The 15,881-nt window shown below is 38.5% G+C and overlaps 1 protein-coding gene across 1 annotated transcript; it reads left to right on the forward strand.

Annotated features, from left to right (window-relative positions):
• Positions 1 to 408: 408 nt before the first annotated feature.
• On the forward strand, positions 409 to 9,781 carry LOC139714069 (tubulin epsilon and delta complex protein 1-like). The gene is made up of 7 exons (XM_071625794.1): positions 409 to 477; positions 2,510 to 2,665; positions 4,908 to 5,231; positions 6,011 to 6,235; positions 7,026 to 7,112; positions 8,243 to 8,458; positions 9,108 to 9,781. The coding sequence occupies exons 2-7, from the start codon at positions 2,519 to 2,521 to the stop codon at positions 9,477 to 9,479; spliced, it is 1,371 nt and encodes a 456-aa protein (XP_071481895.1). The 5' UTR covers positions 409 to 477; positions 2,510 to 2,518; the 3' UTR covers positions 9,480 to 9,781.
• The last annotated feature ends 6,100 nt before the right edge of the window (positions 9,782 to 15,881 follow it).

Consider the following 15,881-nt stretch of genomic DNA (forward strand, 5'->3'; position numbering starts at 1 on the left):
CCGGATGAGTTTCATACAACGCGCCGCGAATCCAGCGGCTTCTGAACGTGTGGTGAAGATCAAGACAGGACATACAGTACCATGGCAGTGTACAGTGCGCAAATTCGATAGTTCCCGCGGCAAAACTGTGCGTGTAGTAGTCTATCTCCAAGCCGTAATTTTCATTTCTTAACGTATAATGAGTGCTGCAGACATTGATTTTACAACTGACCCTCATGCAAACAAGTTAATAATTTGTTGTTGTATTTTTGTGTATAATTTGGCAGACTTTATGTTGGTTTAATTTTGCTGTGAGGAATGAGGAGTACTTACACAGTGCAAATATCTTTGTATGGACGACTGCAAGAAGGCTAATATTTCATTGTTGTTGTCTGTATACTAGTCCTTCTGCTGTGATAATTATGTGATCTGTGCCATGCAGTGCAGTAGTAAACATAGAGAAAGAGTTGCATTATCTCGTGCTGTTCATGCTGTTTGGTAAGTGAAAACTTTTGCACATGTAGCATTATACAACGCCTGAAATCCCGATTCGTAGCTGACTTAAAAAAAGTGAAAAGGCGGCTTGTAGAAAGTAGATTAATTTAGAAGGCAGTGTATGTGTATGGAATTCCATGGCTGTGAGAAAGTGCGATCTCAGTCCCATGTGTACTATATTGTGTTGGTGATGTGTTGATCGGTTGATTTTTTTATTGGTAGTGTGGTATGCATGTATAGAGTGCGTTGCGTTGCTGTGTTTAGCGGTATATTGCCGAATATGTTGTACCTTCTGTGAACGAGCACACGGCTCCAAACTGCGACAATTACTCTACATTTACAAAATCTACCAGATGTCTATCAGAATTCAGATGGTCGATGGCTAACCGCACGGCACCAGGGTCCGGCAGGGACCCCAAGGCAACAGTGACACGTACCGTGTCCCGCTGCGGGGTTAGTCAATGGCCAACTTCAGTCAGTTTCAGATTAATTGTGCTTACACTGCGGCACATGCCTTGTTGATCGCAAATTCGTGAGGCACACAGTCAAAGAATTAGATGTTTTGAGCGATGATTAAAAGTTAATGAAAATATCAATGCCTCTCATCTCATTTACTGATTTAATTCAAACTTATGTAGATAGGGCCTAAGTAGTAAAGTACCAGTATAAAATTGGAAATATGTTGTGAAGTGTTTTGTGTAATTTTAAATATCCTGTTTATCTTTAGGAGCAGTGATTTAAAATTTTTCAAGATATCACATTTGATGCATAGACCCTATGTGTAGGTCTGTTTGTATCATAAAACATCCTACCGTATTAAATTTTTGCAATAAAGCCTAAAATATAACGAGATATGAGTATTTTTCTCATTTAACCGTAAACGTAACTGTAGATGGTTTTTATAGTCTTGAAACATTTTTTTTATTTATTCTAACTATTGTTCCCTCTTTTTTTTGGGGTGTATTTAGCAATACTTAAAGGCATAATTTGCCATTTGCAGGTAAACAAAAACCCAGCATTAGTGCTTTAAAATAGTTCTAAAATGTGAGTTAGGGATAGAAACAACCACTGTAAAAATTTGAATCGGTAAAATCAATGTTAAGTATTGTTAAATATACCAAATGTGAACAATAGTTATAATAAGAATGTTTCCAGACTAAACCATCTACAGTTATGGTTTATTGAGAAAAGTACAGTATATCTCCTTATATTTTAGGCTTTATCGTGAAAATTTTAGATGATAAGATGCTTTGTGGTACAACAGACCTACACATATGCATTAAATGTCATATCTTGACAATCTTTTAAATCACTGTTCCCAAACGTAAACAGGACCTTTAACATCGATTATACGGATTCAAATTTTTACAGAACTGTTTTTCGTTTCTATCCCTATCTTGCATTTTAGAACTATTTTAAAGCACTGATGCTGGGTTTTTGTTTCTTTTGAAAATGTAAGTGATATTTGTGACTGCAAGCTGAATAAATAATAGTAATAAATAATAATGATAATAATAATGATAATAATAATAATAATGATAATAATAATAATAATAGTAGTAGTAATAATAATAATAATAACAGCCTGTATGTATGACACTTCTCTTGACTGTATAGTGTGAATGTGTAGTCTAATAAGATACTGAGAAACATGAGATATTTTACATAATCAGATATCAGTAACTAAATGGAAGTCAACTTTGATTAAGTAAGTAATTATGTCTGTGGCAGCTAGCCCTTATTGAAACTCATGTTGAGAGCCTACACTACAAGTCATCAACCCGGCCAAGGTGCAGGAAAGATCCAATGAAATGCTTGTACACAAAGTCCTGTTGTTAAGACAGTTCACTTTCATTGGAACTTGAAAGGCACTGTAGCAGGGGAAAGACAAATGACTGAGTGTTGTACACAATCTTTTGTATTAAATTTTGTCAATATCAAAATGAACTATAAAAGTGACATTATGCAGTTGATGTGATCATGGCTTACTTTGGATTCGCAACAAGTTCATTTATTCTAAAATTGTTCTTTTTAGGACTGAGAGATGAAATCAGGAAAGCAGGCAAGTGCTGGACGCAACCAGGCTAAAGATGCCATCGGTGCTGTTTGTCACATCCTGAACTCCAACAGTATCATCACGAAGATAACCCCAGAGATCTTTCGGCAGGCAAAGTTTAATCATCAAGAGGCAGTAGGTGGTTTGTTTGGTTGTTTTTATTTTAGTTAATTTGAGGCTTGTGTGGTATAAAACTGGAAGATACACTATTAGACCTTTGACTTCTTTGACCTTTGACCTTGATTTTTTGACCTATATTGTACATTTTGCTACAAAATGCTACTCCTTCGCCATTTCTAACCCGATTTCGATTCCGTTTGCTTTATGTGATGGCACTAGGTGAGGGCTTCAAAACTTCTACACAGAATTTTGACCTTTGACTTCTTTGACCTTTGACCTTGATTTTTGACCTATATTGTACATTTTGCTACGAAATGCTACTCCTTCGCCATTTTTAACCCGATTTCGATTCCGTTTGCTTTATATGATGGCACTAGTTGAGGGCTTCAAAACTTCTACACAGAATTGTGACCTTTGACTTCTTTGACCTTTGACCTTGATTTTTGACCTATATTGTACATTGGCTACAGAATGCTACTCCTTCGCCATTTCTAACCCGATTTCGATTCCGTTTGCTTTATGTGATAGCACTAGGTGAGGGCTTCAAAACTTCTACACAGAATTTTGACCTTTGTCTTCTTTGACCTTTGACCTTGATTTTTGACCTATATTGTACATTTTGCTACGAAATGCTACTCCTTCGCCATTTTTAACCCGATTTCGATTCCGTTTGCTTTATATGATGGCACTAGTTGAGGGCTTCAAAACTTCTACACAGAATTTTGACCTTTGACTTCTTTGACCTTTGACCTTGATTTTTGACCTATATTGTGCATTTTGCTACAGAATGCTACTCCTTCGCCATTTCTAACCCGATTTCGATTCCGTTTGCTTTATGTGATAGCACTAGGTGAGGGCTTCAAAACTTCTACACAGAATTTTGACCTTTGTCTTCTTTGACCTTTGACCTTGATTTTTGACCTATATTGTACATTGGCTACAAAATGCTACTCCTTCGCCATTTCTAACCCAATTTCGATTCCATTTGCTTTATGTGATAGCACTAGGTGAGGGCTTCAAAGCTTCTACACAGAATTTTGACCTTTGACTTCTTTGACCTTTGACCTTGATTTTTTACCTATATTGCACATTTTGTTACAAAATGCTACTTCCGGCGGGGACATATGTTACGCACCGCGTAATTTCTACTTTTCCTTGTTTAGTATTAAGTTTATGTGGTCACTTAAATACTTCATTCCATATCTTTCCTGCTTGTTGAATAAATGACAAACACCTGTCAACTACACCTATTCTGTATTTAATACCTATTTCCCCGAATAGAACATTTCTATCATAAATATTCTCTCTTGAGTCTTTCACATATCACGGTTTATCAATAGTCTGTGAATTTGATGTCCAACATGGTTATTGATTTAATGTTCCAAAAACTGCTGTATTTGCATTTCGATGACACTTGTCGAAAACAGAAGATGTGTTTGTACCTGCGTTATTTTGCTGAGTTTTTATCATCAGATAAATATTTGTAATATCATCTGTTCTTATACTGTAAAAGTGGAAATTTTCGCGGTGTTCAAATTTTCGTGCATTTCGCGCAACCAGAAACAAGCGCGAAAATAAAAGCACGCGAATACTTTTGCTTGCCATATGTGCCTGTGCGTGATGTCTTGATTCCGCGGAATTAAAAACACGCGAAACTCTTCTGACCCGGCCAAGCGCGAAAAATTAGTCACGCGAAAATATCCATTTTTACAGTATTGTTAAATAAAGGTTTGTATAGAATTTATATAAAAACAAACATACTCAGTGCATTAGAACAGTGCAAAAGTAATGATCACATACAATGAATGTATTACTGATATTTGAATAGACTGTATCATTGTGTTTGCCAGAAATGAAAATACTCCATGTGCAAATGTATGTTCACTGTTCATTTGTGTCATCCTTGCCAGGATCTTGTAGGTATGCACATTTCAAACAGTGATCATCTATTGCAAGCTTTACAGCATATCAATTACCATATATCTGTTATCTGAACAATGAGGAGGGAGGAAGCTGACAAGGATTTCACAATCACAAGAAGTAGTGAATATATGTCTGAAAAAATGTCATATTCATATTCAGTCCTACGTATTACATACATGCCTCATATCAGACAAGGATTGACAGTGCACAAACTTTTAGAGTAAGTTATGCTTACTATGTGGGAACATGAAACTGTCCCTTCGTGATTATTGGTTCATTTGGTAACAGAGCTTACCAGATGTGCCTTCTCTTGTGTGTCTCTCTGAAACTTCAGGTTCCTCCACTATGGGCTTTGTTGGGACAACTTTTGAAATTAAATCTACCGATACCATCTAGCCAAGGAGAGCCTACATCAAATCAAAATAGGGACAAGATAAAATCATTTATGCTTCAGAGTGGGTACAGCTGCCCAGAATTCTATGTTGATACTGATATCGGTGCCAGAGAGCTGTTACTGGCAGTCGGCTGGCTGCTTGCAAGGACAAATTTTCTCAACAACCAAGTGAAGACGCAGCTTCTCAACAGGTCTCTTCCTTCAAGTACATTACATCTCCACAAAAATCAATCGACTAGAGGGAGAATGGTTCAGAAAGAGAAGGTGTGTACTGTGCCTTATGCCATATCTTGAGTGTTGTTTTTGCATGGGTCTCCTGTCAAATTTGGACATAAGGTTAGTAATTTCGTATGTAAGGGATGTGTGTATGTACATGCGAGGTAGGTATTTTTACTTATTCTTCATCATAGCTTCTGACACGGTACAAATGTCACCTGAGCTCCAAAGCTTTGATGTTGCCACATCCTTTGCATTTGATTAACCGAGAGCATAGGACTCTCCTTTATTTCTTTCCACATTTACAGTATATACAGTTATTTCTATTTCTAAAACTGGAATGTGTTAATATTTTGTAGAGCATAGGACTCTCCTTTATTTCTTTCCACATTTACAGTATATACAGTTATTTGTATTTCTAAAACTGGAATGTGTTAATATTTTGTAGTTTCTTGATACTTTGAGATAATTTATCTCTAAGAAACCAACTCGGAAAGGAATTTTTATATACTTCATACATCAAATAGTTGTGAGAAACCAAAAACATAGTGGATAACCCATATTTGTGCTTGCAAAGAAGAAGTTTTTTTTTTTTTTTTTTTTAGATAATCATTGAGATATCATGCCAGATTGAATTTAGTATTAGAGAAGATGACACCTTATCACCAACAATGAATTATTGAAAGAGATTAGATGTACAATATAGTTCATTTTTTCTACCTGCTGGTAAAATTTTAATTGTGTTATCTTGTCAAGATCTATGAGCCTTAGGTTTCATGCAAAGCGTTGAAGAAGAAAGTTTCATTCTTCTTTGTTCTGTTTCACAGGCTTCTAAAGGCTCCTCCGCTGAAGACCAGGCAAGGCTGTTGGTGTGGATGATGGGACGCTTGAGGCTCACCATCAAGTCACTGCACTGGGAGCAGCAGGCCCTCTGCTCCTACCTGCATCGAGTGCACGAGGCCACACAAGGGGTTAGCACCTGTCCCCAGCGACTACAGCACCTTACAGCCTGGGAGACGTTTCTCCTCAGACATCCTCAGCACATGAAACAGGTGAGTACTGGCACATGTCTGTGTGTGTGTCTATCTGTCTGTTTGTGCTGTTGCTGTTTGTGTACATTTTAAGTTTGTGTGTATACAAAGTAAAAGGTGTATCAGACTATGATTTCAGTTGCAAGTCAATTGTAATATAAAGCAGCCTCCTATTACACTTGGATGTTTACATATTCATATATATTCCTATGCATTCATTTTGAAGGTTTACCGGTACATGATGGGCGATTGATGTGTGAATTTAAAGTTAAAGAATGAGTGAATGAAAAAAAAAAGTTATTGAATTACCTATTAACTAAACCAATTAATTGTGTAAATTAAATATATGATTTTGAATACTGTGAATGGGGAACACATGAATGAAAAATGAATGAGTGAGTGGTTTGTTGAAAATTCATAGAAAGAGGAAGAAACTCAGAAATATAAAAATATATCGATATACATGTACTGGTAGAGTGAAAACATTTGTTCAGTTTGTTAGAGATTTAGCCTTTACCTTGATATTTAGTTATGTAATGCATCTATCAATTTCAACAAGCCTGTACTGGTAATCTTGACAATTAACATAAAAAAGATGCTCATGCTGAATGTATGCCTGTGACAGTGGTCTAAGGCGATGATACATTGTATGAAACAACTACAAGCCTGCAAAAGAAACTGAGCCATAGGTGTTGCATAATGCTTCCAAATAAACTTTCTTCAGAAATGTCCTCAAGAAAATAAGAATCTTCATTTCATTTCATTTTCCCCCTAATTTGAATTACACATTTTTGGGATACTGTCAATGCAGTATCTGGAAGACATGGAGATAGATGCATCATTTCTTCAGTCCTGTCTGACATGGAGGGAACTAGAACCGGTCTTCTGGCAGTGGATGGTGAGTGGAACATAAATACTGGTTGCGGGTTGTGAGCAAGATATTGATTGTGATGTCGAGATGGCTTTGATCAGTTCAGAAATGATAGCGAGAACACCACTACCACCACCAACAACAACAGCAACAGTAACAACAACAACTTATGTTATAGTTCTCTGCCCAGAAGGTGTAGTCCTTTCTTTCATATATCCTTTTTTTTTTATTTCTTGCATCAAGAATGCTCCTAAATATTTTGATTCATGCATCATGCGTAATTTATTTGCTTTGACCTACCTGGACTCGATATTTCAGTGCATTTTGATGTGCTCTCTCTGTTGATATGACTGGATAATGAAACAGTATAATTCAAACCAAGGAAAAATAAAGAATAAATCAACCAAGTCCACTTTACAGTGCATGTTTAGATGTCATTTCTAGCATTTATACGAGGTGAAGAAGACATTGTAAACACAGTTATAAATGAACCTTCACTCACATTGCCCAGTACATTACATTGCCATTATTACAATGAATATGGCGATATCACAGTTTTGTGAATGAGGCTTTTGAGAGGGAAATACTGATGCACATATATTGCCATCTGGTGGAGATATTGACTACATAGCTGAGAACATGTTGCACATATTACATGATTAGTGTCATTACAAGACCATGGTTGTGTGGCAAAGTCAAGATTTTCTGATATTATATTGTTTCATATAATTACGTTCCCTTACTGAAAACATAGACTCCCAATAATAGATGGTTGTCATAATTCATATCGCATTGTCTCATCATGGACATGAAATTACACTTAAATGTGCAGTGTGACCTTTAGCACAGTGGAAGAACGGATGTATGTTTGATGCATTAATGCATTAATGTATCGTAATGTAGCATAATGTGCAATGAAGTATAGTGTCATCGTATGTATGGCAACAAAAGATCAAATGATAATTGATGTGAATGAGAACAATGTTCAGTGTAGGCTGATTTGAAATTGCATCCAATGACTCTGAAATCTTAAAGAGGGTTGGTTATGAGACTCTGATCCAAACACTGCAGACATGTCAGGTGTTGTAAATTTTAGTCTGTATTGTGAATATTAATAAGTCATTTCGTTGATTTCTTTGTGAAATTCTTGGCATCAGAGTAGCGTCAAAGAGGCCAAGATATCTGCCAGAGATGATGCAGACAATGTGACACTTCCAGCCGTTCCTCCAGTTCTCCGTTCCGGTCTTCCTCTGGGAGAGAGGCATCCTGAGATGGAGGAGCTCTGTCGGCTCCAGGCATCACTGTGCAGGCAGCTGGAAGGTCTTGAATCTCGGATCCAAAGTTTGCCAACTGCTGCAGAGATGAGGGCACAAGTGAGTGTGAAGACAATTCCTGGGCATTATGTTAAAAAATGTTAATAAAAAAAATCCTAAAAAAGATGATGGTACAATGTACATCACATTCCTAAAAATATGGTGTGACTTAACACAAAAAAATATAACGCTGACACTAGAGACATTAGGATGAGAGGGAAAGAAGTTTTATTCAGTCTTCAACAGTCTCAGCATTTTTTTCCACAGTCTTATGAAAGCTTTCTTTTCTCCAAGTCAATGAACTTGATTATCTTTTTACAGCCATTTCTGTGGAACCAAGCTAACACGCGTGAGCCACATTATGCAATTAATGTGATTTAGCATAGTGTTATTTTTCTTTTTCTGTATAATCATTTTTCCTTGTGTGTGTAATTCAAATTGTACATAGACATTGCAGTTGTGATAATAAAACCAGATTTTGATATATAATTTGTACATTGAAATGTTGTATCATATTATATTAAAACATGGGATTTACAGTATTAAATTCATGTCATCTATTGATCTGAATGTAATCTCTTAGGGGTAATGTAATATTTGGCACTCAATGTTTTGCTAAACAAACTCTCCCTGTGACATTTAGAAAGTTCTAATGGTCTTTAAATGCTCCACCAAAATGCCATTTACTTTAGTATCTATATTTACGCAGATACCAGATCATCCTGATGCAGCAAAGCGGAAGGCTGAAATCGAGAACATCGTCCGCACTAAACTTGCTGCAGTCGGGAAGGAGCATGGGCGGAGTCGAGCGAGCGTGCCTCTCCGCTGTGTGAGATTCGCCTACAAACCGGCAGCTGCCAACAAGCACAGAGGATTGCATAGTGAACTGCCGCCTGTCAATGTTGTTGAAGTGAATGCAGAGATCGCTCGATTGAGAGAAGGAGTGAGGCGACTGCAGGAAGAGCTGGAAGATTTGAGGACAGAGCAGGGAGAACGGTTGGATGATTTGGCTGACCGCCTCTCTGGCTTTGTCAGTATTCCTCCCATGTCAGAGAAAGATGGCGTTTTGCTGGAAACATAACACATCACCAACATGGAGATTCCAATCCAACTAAATTCATGTTTCTTTGAGGAATTGATCAGTGGATAGATTACAGAAAGATACAAAATGTTATCTGATCAGCCAAGGTTCTTTTACAGTTTCATGTGCAATCCCATACTTTTGTGGACACTGCTGTATATTTTAGCAAACTTATCTAGCAAACAGCAAACGGTCACATGACCTTTGTGCAATTTCATATGTCAGAAGACTTTGGTTTTGTGCAAGATATGTAGTGCAAGTTGTTTCATACAGAGTTGCATATTTTAAGAAATAAACTACTTTCAGTAGTATGTCACTGCACCCGAGACTTATTGTCATGGTATTTTTTTTCATAACTATTCATGTTGTTTCAATTGCCTGTGGTAACATGTTATTAACTTGAGCAGTCATATTACTTTTTGTATTCAAACTTTGCAGATGTGTGGGTGCAGAATTTATATATAGTCCTAAGTCGTTTCAGAATATGGAAATCCGATTTTCCACCAAAGTGAAATGAATTCTGTGCATCAATTGATTGGAATTCAAAGCCATAGAAAATACTGTTAGAAGCAGGAACTGATTCTTGGCAAAAATGCAGAGATAGTTGAAGAAGCAGTCAGTGGAAATATGTTTTTGGATACGATAGACAAGCTGCAGAATGAACAAAATGTGCAAAACCATTTCCTCCAAATGTAATAATATGTTTCTGTTTGGAAACTTATCTTACATGACATAGTTTAGGTATATCTTTATTTTGAAATAAACTACATATTCATGGGTTGTATAAGACATAAGTGGTTACAAATGATTTTTGTCATGAGTGACGAAACATTTACTTTTCCCAATTCCACACAGAGCCATTGTGATTGTGATCTGTACTTAAATAATTTTTAGGCCTGAACTACACTTCCATCAAAAAAGATCCTTTGTTGTTTTAACACAGCAAGTATTGCTGCCACAGCATTGGTTTTGTGTAGCTTGTCTTTCTCCCAAAAGTTGGATTGGTAGCAGATGGCAATGATGTAGGTGCCCTTGCCACGACAGAAATGATGTACACCTATCTTTTCCCATGGTCTCTTGTGTGACATGTTCCACAGGTCTGAATCCAATCTGCTAGTTCCTGATTCTTTTTTGGTCAATACATTGATTCTTTTGCTGGCCTGAGCATCCCTGCAGCACCATTGTGACCATTGTGATTGCATCCCAAGTCCATGACATGTCATTGCATATAAGTTCATTGATGGAGTTGCATCATGTTGTGCAGTTGCATCATGTTGTGCAGATGATGCAGGTATCTTGCTAGGTAATTCAATAAGCCTCGGTGCACATCATCTCTGTTCTTGGGAGGAGCCAAGTTGAGTATTGCCTTGACCTTTGAGGAGTCTACCTTCAATCCTGAGTCAGATACAAAAGGGGGGTTCACACTTACACCAATTAGCGGGATACAAATCTCGAGATTTGCATCGCCATCGGTATCTCGAGTTTTTTGCACGTGTGGATAGAAAAAACCAGAAAATTAGCGCAATAAGCATCGCGATGCTAATCCTAAGAAATCTTGCGCGAATTCCTCAATTAGCGGGATAATTTGCCCTGCGCTGGTACGTGTGAACGGTTGGGTTTAGAATCTCGAGTGTTTATATCCCATCATGCAATGCGCACAACACAACAGTGAAGCCTCTGCGAAGAGGTCCTTAACCTCTTTGGCGCACCACAACAACAGCGTGCGAACCACACTACTGACGCGCAAAAAACAATGGGCAAAGAGAAGCGTGCGCAGGCAGTGATAGAGAAGTGCGCTGTGTGACCCAGTTTGCAGGTTTTGCTGTTATCTCGATCAATAATTCTGTATGTGTGAACTGTTGCAAAACCTCGTGATTCGAGCGTGATCACTATCCCGCTAATTTGGAGCGTGTGAACGGTTGCAAAAAACTCGTGATTCCGAGCGTGATCGCTATCCCACTAATTTGGAGCGTGTGAACGGTTGCAAAAAATCTTGAGATATGGAGCGCGATCGTCATCCCACCATTTTGTAAGTGTGAACCCGGCTTATGTGGCCAAGAAAGGTATTTCTCTGACATTAAACTGGCACTTTGTCATAAAGTTCCTGGCACCTTTTTAGTAGTTTGTGCAGCGTGTCATCATGCTGTGGATCACTGGATCCCTATACAATGATGTCGTCTGCAACGCATCTGACACCATCTAAAAGCTTTGAAGAGCTTGGTGTTGTCAATGCTGAAAGACTTTGCTGCTCACATTCAGTCTAAGTGGTTTCTAATGTACCTCCCCCAAGGAGTTGCAAAGGTAGTCAGTCTGCTTGACTTTCATCCAGTGGACCATGTAGGTATCCATCTTGGAGGTCACAAGCAGAGAAGGGTACAAACTGAAGCCAGTGACAGCAGGATGTCATCAAGTACTGGAAGTGGATAATGTCCCTATTTGAGTGCTTCATTGAGTGGTTGTGGATCAAGACAGTTGCACTGGTGCAGACTCGTTTGTAGCAACTGATAGTTGATTCACACAGTCAGTTGGAGAATTGATAGGTTCTATTATAGCTTAACTCTGCATCTGCAGCTTGTCCAGTTCTGCTTTCACTGTTTGCATGCTGTACATGTCCTCTCCCAAGCAGAACACTCTTTCTTCTTCATAAATCTCATGCACTTGACAACAAAACTTGCATCTCTTTATTGTAGAAGACCGAGCCTTTTGTTTTGAGCTCTTTCCAGATTTCTTCAGGACCGGAGGTGCCTTCTTGGCAGTCATATGCCTCCTTCTTTAATCACCAGGCTACTGCCATTAGATGAACCAGTCTTTCAGCTGGAAGAAAGTTGATGGTTTTTCATTCGATCTACAGAAGAGTTCACAGTAATGGTCTTGATTGCTGACTCTCATAAATTGTGATGTCATGGTCTCGCACTTGTCCTAATTTCTAAGCCACTTTTTATGTCTCCATCAGACAGATGAGTTCATGGGAGTACTTAGTGAGGACTCTCCCCCTTTTTGGACATGGCTGAGCATTTCCTCTTCTGTGAGGCTTGAGTTACCTTGTGTCAAAACACAATTTCTTTTTTGACAGCTGAGGACCCATCTCCACTGTGTGTTTTCATCTTTATCTTCCAACCTTGACAACCTTCCATGTAGGATTTCCCGCTAGGATGTGATCCCAGAGCACTTGCATCTGGAGCTTGATACGTTGTAGCTGCAGGGAGGCCATCCACAATTTTCCCAATCTTGACAGTTGCTGCCATCTGACGGGCATCTGGTTGATGGCAGTGGGTGGATGATTTGCTCTCCCCTTCATCCATCTTCAGAGCCCAATCCCTGACCTCTATGAAGGAAAGCCCAAGACTAGCTGCCCCTGACTAGGCACCTAACCTCTCTCCTTAGCACTGTGTCGCAAAGCCCACTCTGGAACTGCTCTTTGAGGGCAGCCTCTGTTTCTGGTGCCCCCATCTCCCCTTCCATTTTGGTGTCAACTCCCAACAAAGTGTAGCCAAACTGGGCTACTGACTAATCATCCCTCTGAGACCTATTGGACAATCTGCCGGGTCAGTTGTCCAACTGTCTTCCTATCACATCATCAGTCCCATTGAAAGGGTGGATCTTAATTTTCTTCTGTGGAAAGAGCACCTTCTGTTGCTGCAATGCCAATGTCAGCTTAGCCAACTATTCCTGCATCTCCCCCGTAGTTGCCATTTTTCTGCTCTCATATTGTTTGTTGGGTAACCTTACAATGATAGCGAAGCCAATGGATGATTCAATAAATCACACTCGTACTCCATCTGTACTACCAAATTTGAAGTAACAGATAAAATGTGCTCACAACAAAATACACTGAGGCAGTGCAATTTGTCAGTTCATGGCTCTGTTGGGTATAAGGGCTGTGTTTTTTTTTTTTTAATTAACCTCAACAAAAGAGGGCAGAGGTGGCTTTATCAAGATCCCCTTGTGTCACTTAATGTGGCTTCATGTGTCCAAGAGTTCCTTTTGTTCATTGGTGTTTCTCAATGGAAACATAGTTAGCCAGTCACACAACTGACAGAATTTCTTTGACACGGCATTTCACTACTGGTACCACTTTTATCAATGATGGTGTAACAGAATATAGCAGAGGTGGTATTCTCTCCCACCTGGCCACGCAACTTACCGTGGGAGGAAAGGAAAGGGGGGGGGGGGGGGGTAGGGGGTAGTGGGTAGAGAGCAGAAAAGAGAGGAGAGAGAGGGAAAAAAAGACAGGAAACCAAGGATGCCTTGTGAATGGGGCACCTAGTGTAGTCCTTAGTCAAACACTAACTTCCTATGTTACTCTTGTTAGGATCAATTTTCCCACCACTCAACATAATTATATGCAACACAATCTTAGTAAAATGTAAAACATAGAATGTGCATATCTTTACATGGTGTCCTGTATACTGTCCGGCTGAATGGTCAGTGCTTAATGCTTTTACTTAAACAGTGTATTGTTTTCTTTAGTCACTCTGGAGGGGTCTCAATCTTAGATTGTAATGTGTAGTCAACTATTTCAGACCCAAGTAGTCTTCCAAACTAGACTCAATTAATTAATAAAACTGATTTCAATGAGGGTCATATTTGCTCTGCTGCAGTGACAAACCACCATTTAAAGTGACTGGCCTGTCACATTAATATTTTGAGAAAATAAGCAACATATTCCCAGCAAGAATGGGTATATCTTTTATATATTACTAAGGTGACAATTATATGAAGACACTGTCATACTGATGATTGTTACTTTTTTTTTTTCTCATGCCAGATTAATGATATAAAATATGATATTTCCGTAAAGATTGTAAGAGTTTATGGAATAAATTCACATAAATGCCACAAAATGAGAGTCTATCCGTGTTGTTTAGCTAGTATACAGGAAAAAAAAATGAAATTGTGCTGGAGATGCTATTAAAAACAGGAGCATTGTCCTGTGCTACCAAGCTTCACTGGATATAAGAAGGGAAATGAGAGGTGGAGATCTAGAGTGCATAATTTTGATGTGTTTGTGTTTATATGTTTGTGGATGTGTATTTTTGTGTTTGGGGGCATTACATCTTTGCATCTGAAACATCTTATGACACAGGACACAAGGATATTGTCCTCTGAAGGGAAAGTGCAGTTGTGCTTAATCACTCAGTGTGATCATTTGTTTAAATACTGTGTCTTGGATATCTGCTTGTTGACATATTAAGAGAGGTACTGTGTTTGTGTGTGGGAGAGGAAATGTGTGTGCATGTATAGAGATACATGTAGATTAATTTGTGGGTACAAAGAAGAGTTAAAATGGAAGTACATGTACAATGATTGCCTCTATTCCATTCATCATGTGTGTGAGGTATAGAATACAGTAGGAAAAATATACTTTCAGGGTATGCAATGAATGGGAGGAAATTGAACATTCACACAAATCAGTGTATGTGTGTGTGTGTGCCGGTGTGTTTATATAATGTGTGTGGGATGACACAGACACAGATGGCAAGTACATTGTATTAATTTTCAATGATTGTGCCAGTAATTAATGATGCTTCACTAGACACAGCATGCAGTAAAATGATGCAAAGTGGCAGCAAAAGCCACACAAAAACAGTGTGTTTATCTTCAAGCACAAACTTTGCCTGCACTTTGAAGGATGAAGAAGTGAGACAACAACAACGACAACAACAACAACAAGACAACACTTAAAAAGAACAGCTGCTGCAGCAAGATAAAACACAACAAAAAACACAGTACCAAGGGTAGTGTATTTCATTTCTACCAGTGGAAATCCGATCGCATGCAGTCATAGTGTTGAGTTTGCAACATTTGATACCTTCAAATGTCACTCCCTGGTAGCTCAATTCCAACTCTTCAATCCCAGCCCCCCCTCCCCCTCCCCTCCCCCCCCCCCCCCCATTTAAGTGCCCAGGCAAACATTTTCACATGCATGTAGGCCCATTGTAATCTGATTGCTAATATTTTGGTATAATGCTATTAAGAATGTGTCATCCCATACAGGTGTTCAAGTTTGGGAGGTCCATTTTCCCCTACCAGTGACTCAAAAACTGTATGAAAACTGAAAACGTTCGACCACTGAAATGATGTAATTGATGTAAAAAGGAAAATTACTCAAGAGCTTCCAGAAACTGAGGTGATGACAGTTTCAATTAAAACTTCATTTCAAATAGAAAGAGATGGAAGAATTAGTGAAAACTATGCAGAAATCATTAAATATCTATTTCATTTTATCCAAAATACCACACATGGATTTCAACATGATATTTTTCTGAAGATTCTGTGAAAAGAAGAGTTAAATTGTGATGATAATTTTCTTAGCTTTTAAATATGTTCAGAGACTCCAACCCAAAGCACCTTCTGATCTGGAGATTCTCCCGTCTGAAACCCCTAGCAAACGGGAGACTC

The sequence above is a fragment of the Diadema antillarum genome, unplaced genomic scaffold (genome assembly GCF_040938485.1).
Source record: "Diadema antillarum isolate AM-2024a unplaced genomic scaffold, OU_Dant_1.0 seq00002153_RagTag, whole genome shotgun sequence".
In the NCBI taxonomy this organism is placed as follows: domain Eukaryota; kingdom Metazoa; phylum Echinodermata; class Echinoidea; order Diadematoida; family Diadematidae; genus Diadema; species Diadema antillarum.

What these genes read in the sequence shown, in the direction of transcription:
- LOC139714069 (XM_071625794.1), top strand. Translation starts at nt 2,519, where the DNA reads ATGAAATCAGGAAAGCAGGCAAGTGCTGGACGCAACCAGGCTAAAGAT. An exon ending in ATCCTCAGCACATGAAACAG is followed by an intron (nt 6,236 to 7,025) that starts GTGAGTACTGGC and finishes CTGTCAATGCAG; the next exon opens with TATCTGGAAGACATGGAGAT. An exon ending in CGGTCTTCTGGCAGTGGATG is followed by an intron (nt 7,113 to 8,242) that starts GTGAGTGGAACA and finishes TCTTGGCATCAG; the next exon opens with AGTAGCGTCAAAGAGGCCAA.